The 6,736-nt window shown below is 29.9% G+C and overlaps 2 protein-coding genes across 2 annotated transcripts; one reads left to right on the top strand and one right to left on the bottom strand.

The window, feature by feature from the left end:
- The first annotated feature begins 497 nt into the window (after positions 1 to 497).
- LOC114185561 (PLASMODESMATA CALLOSE-BINDING PROTEIN 5-like) lies at positions 498 to 1,579 on the top strand. Its single transcript, XM_028073374.1, has 3 exons — positions 498 to 988; positions 1,092 to 1,119; positions 1,221 to 1,579. Exons 1-3 carry the CDS (start codon positions 661 to 663, stop codon positions 1,384 to 1,386), a joined length of 522 nt encoding a protein of 173 aa, XP_027929175.1. The 5' UTR covers positions 498 to 660; the 3' UTR covers positions 1,387 to 1,579.
- Positions 1,580 to 4,753: 3,174 nt separating this feature from the next.
- LOC114185808 (RING-H2 finger protein ATL40-like) lies at positions 4,754 to 6,122 on the bottom strand. Its single transcript, XM_028073730.1, has one exon. It carries the CDS (start codon positions 5,960 to 5,962, stop codon positions 5,279 to 5,281), a length of 684 nt encoding a protein of 227 aa, XP_027929531.1. The 5' UTR covers positions 5,963 to 6,122; the 3' UTR covers positions 4,754 to 5,278.
- Between the last annotated feature and the right edge of the window lie 614 nt (positions 6,123 to 6,736).

Below are 6,736 nucleotides of genomic sequence, written 5' to 3'. Positions count from 1 at the left end.
TTACTCAAAAATACCTATGGTCGGACAAAAAAAATTTACTCTTCATCAAGATATCTAAAGTAGTTTTTTCAAAATTCTAGAACGAAGACGAAAGAAAATATTATTTTACAAAGAATGATTCTTTATAAATAAGTTTGAATGATTAATTTTTTATATATATAAACTTTTTAATTTAAATAATAGAGTATTCATATTTTCATCTCATTTAAACCACTTCCACCAATTTCTTGACATTAGTAGAAAAAACTATTATTGGTTTTTTTGAAAGAAATAACAATGATTTATAATAACAAAAAATATTATCAATGTAAATAAAAAATAGCTCATGTGTATATCAATAAACAATAATCGACACCAACTAAAATGTAATCATCTAACATTGAGTGGAAAAACCTTAATTAATATTAATCAATAAACAACTCTATCTATCCTATGTTATGCAAAAATAACTCTAATTCATACAAAGAATCTTGACTAACATAAGTTGAAAATAATCTCAATTGACGAAATTAAATCCAGCAAAAGTCCAGAACTAGCAGATACTTTTTTTAAGCAAATGCAAGTTGCAACGATTGACGTTTGATCCTGTGACATCAAATCCGACAAGGTATCACACCCAGATTCACTTTAATTGAATTCACTGTTCATTACGACAATAATATGCCCAAGAGAGAACCTTTCTCTCCGTGTCACTTCTTTCTCCTTCTCCTTCTATGTGGCTTTGTCGGCGGCGACACGCCGTCGCGGGAGGTGTGGTGCGTGGCCAAGAACAACGCGGAGGACGCGGCGCTGCAGTCAGCGGTCGAGTGGGCCTGCGGCGCCGGCGGAGCCGATTGCGGAGCGATCCAGGGAGGAGGACCCTGCTTCGACCCTTCCAGCGTGCAGAATACGGCGTCGTACGCTTTCAATGATTATTTCCGAAAACACGCCATCGCCGAGGAGAATTGTAACTTCGGCAATAATGCCGCCATCACCTCCTTGAACCCCAGTCAGTTCTCACATCCACCCCTTTTTTTCCTTTTTCTCCATCACTACTTCAATTTCAAATCCCCTCCATAAATTTCTCATCTTTTTCTGTCTTAACTTTTCAGGTTTCGGCAATTGCAAGTTCCCTTCTAGGTAGGTAGCAGAAGCAGTGATCAATTGGGCTCGGTTTGATCTTTTCTGCTTTTTAAATTTTGGGTTCTGAAAGTTTAAGACTTGTTTTGAATGTGATGCAGTTCGATAGTGAACAACGGGAGCCTCTCGGGATCCGCGTCATCGATGGGATCGATGTCCGGCGAAGACACAAGTGGGTGCGGTGGAGTTGTTAGGAGGTGGTGGTTTTGGCCAATTGTTATCGCCGCTCATTTATTCTCCATAGTTTCATCTTCACCCATTGTTTGAAAATAGAGATCTATCTATTTTTGGATTCGTAGATTTACTAGCACAGTTCAAAATCATCATTTTGTGTTATATGGTTCTTCTGTTCTTGAAATGCAATATGCAGAGGTTAGTTTTACTCGTACTGATACAATCAATAGAAGTGAGTTATTGATAGCTATTTTAAGTGGTTATGCTGAATCTTCCATTTTTTTTCTCTCTGGGAATTAGTTTGTTTGTTTGTTGAAGATGTTACATGTTCTTCTAATAAGTGCTGTTTGGATAAATTTATCAGTAAGCAATAAGCATTAGCAGGAGAGAATGAAACCTGAAAATTCGTAACAGGGTTTTGTGGTATGAGTAAGTGAGTCACTAGAAATAGAACAAATGGAAATCTCAGTTGCACTTTAAAACAATCGAGTATTTCATGGATTCTCTTCCAATTTTTCTTTTATTTTTATATGGGAAAAAAGATGTTATTCAGGAAATTATATAATTATTTTAATATTGAGAGAATATAAAGAATTAACAAGCTGGTGATAGAATATAACATCTTTTTTTTTTCTTAAACAATCACGATTACATTTGTTTTTGGGTCTTGGCAATTGGCCGTGGCTTTCAAAATTTATTATAGATTTTTTTTATATGTTTAAATAAGTTCCTGATTTCAAATATCACCGATTTCTTTTTTTTTTTTTAAATTCGATAAATTTTCTTAAAATTAAGGTATTTAATGAAATTAAAAATTTTAACTTAAATTTTTTATATTAATTTAACTTAAGTTCTTTATATTATTTATAGTTATTTTGACTGTTCATGTCTGTATAAAAGTTGAAGTACATCTGACGATTTGGGGGTGTTAAAAGTATTTGCTAAGTTCATTCTATTGTGTACTCAAATAATATTTAATAAAATAAATAAATAAATTGTTATGATTAACAAAATAAATTTACGAATTAAAAGGAAATTTTAAAATAATTTAAATAATAATAAATATTTTTACCTCATACTTAAATAATAATTTAATAATCTATTAGGTAATATTGTGCACTAAAAAATAATAGGAGACATGGATCTTATTAAGGTTATTTTTTATCTACCATAATGACTTATAGTTGTGATTTTCTTTTAATTTTCGAATCTAGTATATTGCGCTCAATACTTTGGCACTTGTTCTAAGCAATTTAAATTTCAATAATTATATTTTAATTTTAATAGTTTGATTCATAAATATGTGATGATGCGAAGGTTTTAAGGTTAAGGGATGAGGTGAGGAAAATGACAAAGAGGTTTCTTTTAGTATGAGAAAATAAGTATTTTCTACAAAAGATAACTATTTTTAAAATTAATATAATTGCTTGTTTAGGATTAGAATTTTAATTTTCAAAACATATTATGGTTTTTACTTTCTTTATTTTATAAATTTTAATGTCATGAGTTTGTTTATTAAACATCTTAATGATTAACAAAACAAAAGATAAATTATACGTTATGCCCTGCTGCCCGCTTTAAAACTTGAGTTCAGTGAATATATATATATATATATATATATATATATATATATATATATATATATATATATATGTATATTCACAAATTTTCTTAAGGTAATTGTTATGAAAATTGATAAACTTATAGTGGTTTTTTGATCATATGACAATCTTTTATGGGTGTCAAACCAGGTCAGTCTGGTCCGTTCTACCTTTGGCCTGTTAAAAATAGGTCGGGTCGAACTGAACTACTACAACAAAACGGATTGAATATTGTAACTCGTTGTGAGGTGGACTGGCGGACAACTTTTTTTTTTAATTTCCTTTAACTTTTTTTAAATTTTTTTTAAATTTTTTTTAATATATGTAAATTTTTTTATAATATAAAAAATTTATTTATTTTAATTATTTTTAATTTAAAAATATAAAAAAAAAGTAAAAAAAAAATGGGTGATCCAAGGCGGGCTGACCCACTGGTCCGCTTTGACATCTCTACAATCTTCATGCATAGTTTTCTTCTCTTAAAACTTTATCCAACTTGTTTATTTCATATATTACAATTTTAGATTTGATAATATAGTTTCAAACTAATAAATTTATTTGTTGACATTAAGTATAATGGTATATTACAAGAAAATCTTCAATTAAAAATCAATTTTAGAAATAAAAAATAGTTAGTCACTATAGTGACCGATTTAAATACCTATTTATAAAATTAAAAATTATTAGTTACTAAAATAGTTACTATTATAAATAAAAAATTATAATTGATCACTAGATTGGTCACTAATTAGATAGAGACTAATTTAAAATTAAGTCATTTTAATAATCAAAATATAGATAACTAATTTTTAGTGATTAATTTCTTTTGGTAACTAACTTTAAAGACTAATTTAATGACTAATTATAATTTTTTATTCATAATAATAATTATTTTAATAATTAAGAGTTTTTAGTTTTATAAAATAATATCCAAATTTGTTTATTATAGTTACTAATAATTATTAATTATTAATTATTAAAGTTTGTCGCTATTTAAATATTTTTGTGTAGTGATTTCCGAAAGGTTTCGTCGTATTAAATTAACATCCGTTGAATTTAATAGACAAAAATCGATATATAGAATAGAAGTATTAACATTGTCCAACAACTAAAAGTTATGATGTGCACTTTTGAAATAATTATTATAAAAGTTAAGAAATAAATTGAGATCGTCAACCTTCTTACATAAAGGATCTTTTACTGTTTAAAGATATAGCCAACAAGTTTTTGAAGAGTTGTTGGGTTTATAAGTGATACCCTACTTACTGCAGATCTTGAAATCAGGAATGGAACACAGATAAATGGCTAAGGGCCAAAAAACACACACGCATATATATATATATATATATATATATATATATATATATATATATATATATATATATATATATATATATATATATATATATATATATATATATATATATATATATATATATATATATATATATATATATATATATATATATAATTATTTTCGCCACACACACATTTTCACATTAACTATTTTCCTTTTCATTTTTCTTTTTTGCAAAGTATTCGATGAACATTTTTATTCTTGAAATCTTAAATTTTTTTATCATAAAATTATAAAATCAAAAGAATTATTAATCTTTGTTTTATATATGTTTTTAATTAAAATGATGGGATTCTGATAATCATAAGTATAAGCTTTCATATTCATACCAATAAACTAAATATTGAAATCGATTATGTTACTACAAATATATAAAATTTTGAAAAAAACTCATAATCTAAATTGAAAATCATATGAAAAAAATAACTTACAATCGTATTTCAGTTTTAATTAAAGATATTTAAAAAAAAAATACACATGTATGAATTGTTATTCCATTACGACAACAATGGAAGCCACATTGTCGACTAGGTTTGTCTCCTTACATTTATAGGAACAAGTCAACAAGAATCCCAAATATGAGGATCTCGATTTTTGACTTCCCACCGAAACATATGACTATGGTAGTAATAAGGCGCTAGTAGAAACAAAACAAACACAAAAAATCACTAATAAATTAATTAATCTTAATTTTATAATTAGCTCACATGGACTACACCTAATCTACCAATATTATATCTCCCACGCTAATTCGGCTTACCAAACACCAAATCCTTTTTACAAAGTTTAATTATGAATTTAATATATATAATAAGAACAATAAACAACCAAATCACTCGTATTTGATTCTCATCTGCAAAATTATTCAATAAGAAAATCACTCATATTTCAAAACCTTGGCAAATTTTTGCAAGCTGTATTATGATGAGAAAATGAAAGGAAAAAAAAAAAACAGTATCAAAAAAGAAAAAATAAACAGATACATACATATATGTACGTACATGATAGTACCTCAATAATGAATCTGTCACTGTCTCTCTAAGTCTTGTTCAACATCATCATGCGTAGAAGGTTGGATTCTCCTCAACGATCTCTCTCTACTGAGAATTCTTCGAAACGAACTCAACCGGGAATTGGAGCCGTTGATTTTAGGTGACCCATTACCACCGTCGGATGTTCCTTCCACGTTTTCAAACAATACCGGGGCGGTGGGAAGAGCCAACCGGGTGGGGTCCTCGCGCTGGACCGGTTCAAGTCGGAGAGGTTCGGCTTTGGTCCGACAAAGGGGACACGTGGAGTGCGAGGCGAGCCACGCGTCGATGCAGCCAACGTGGAAGCTATGCTTGCAATTAGGAAGAAGTCTGACGTGTTCTCCGTCTTCAAGAACGCTCAAACAGACGGCGCACTCAACGGCGTCGTTCTGGTGTTTGAAGGGGAAGGTGGGGAGAGCGGTGATGAGGGCAGGGTCGAGGCCGGTGTTTGGTGGTTGGGCTTGCGCGTGAGCCACGTTGAGACTGAGTTGGTATATGGCGCTCCGGCGCCGAGTTTGACGCCTCAGAAAAAACCTTGCGTAGATGTGAAGAACAAACACTAAAACCAGAACCACTGATAGGGAAACTATGGCGGTGATTAGTATCCTCCGGTTGAAGTCATTGTGGTTCTGGAATGTTGGGAACGGAGAGTGGTCGTGATCGTTGTCGAAGTAACTCATGGCTGTGTGAGAAAGAGAGAGAGAGTATTGGTGATGAACATTGAAGAGAAGAATGTGTTTTGGGTTGGGTATTTATGTATGGGGTTTATGAGAACATTGTAAGAACAACGAGTTGGTGCTGTTGTGTTGCGGTTGGAAAAAAAATGGTGTTTTTCTATTGGATATTTTAGTTTCTTCTTCTGTTGTGTGCCTACAAAGTCCAAGGTTTTAACTAACAAGAAACTCCCGTTTTGTCAAGGCTTTTGACTGTTGAACGTTGACATTTTTGCTAATCTTATAGGTTAAAAGTAAAATAATGTGATAACGGGAGTGTAGAGAACGTTAGGTGAATATAACTGTAACTGTAAGTACAAGAAAAACTACTGTGTATTAAATTTATTAACATTTATTTATTGATTTATAAATATAAATATATACTGTTTCAATAGAAAAGAATGAGGGAAAATGGGAGGGGTTTGGTTTCTTGTGAAAGTTGACTGCCGCAAATTTAGAAAAAGAAAAAAAAAGATAAAAGATAAAGCTAGCATAAAATCGTGTACACGCTAAACATGATTCACACTCTGTTAATAATACGTGTGAATACATAAAAAAGAAAAAAAAAAACTTTTTCAATTTTTCAATGAAAGAATCCAAATGAGAAATGATACTTTAATAAAGTTTTGTTTAACAAATTTTGACAAATAATTATTTTTAGTAAAAAAACCCTAAAACTTTAATACTTTATCTTTGTAATTTCCATAAAAAAATACAAAATTATCTTATTTAATAACTTTG

The sequence above is a fragment of the Vigna unguiculata genome, chromosome 5, assembly GCF_004118075.2.
Source record: "Vigna unguiculata cultivar IT97K-499-35 chromosome 5, ASM411807v1, whole genome shotgun sequence".
NCBI lineage: Eukaryota > Viridiplantae > Streptophyta > Magnoliopsida > Fabales > Fabaceae > Vigna > Vigna unguiculata.
This window is presented reverse-complemented; position numbering and strand designations above follow the sequence as displayed.

Coding starts and splice junctions, on each gene's coding strand:
- LOC114185808 (XM_028073730.1), bottom strand. CDS start 5,962: ATGAGTTACTTCGACAACGATCACGACCACTCTCCGTTCCCAACATTC.
- LOC114185561 (XM_028073374.1), top strand. CDS start 661: ATGCCCAAGAGAGAACCTTTCTCTCCGTGTCACTTCTTTCTCCTTCTC. Junction 989..1,091: donor CATCACCTCCTTGAACCCCA/GTCAGTTCTCAC, acceptor TTAACTTTTCAG/GTTTCGGCAATTGCAAGTTC. Junction 1,120..1,220: donor AATTGCAAGTTCCCTTCTAG/GTAGGTAGCAGA, acceptor AATGTGATGCAG/TTCGATAGTGAACAACGGGA.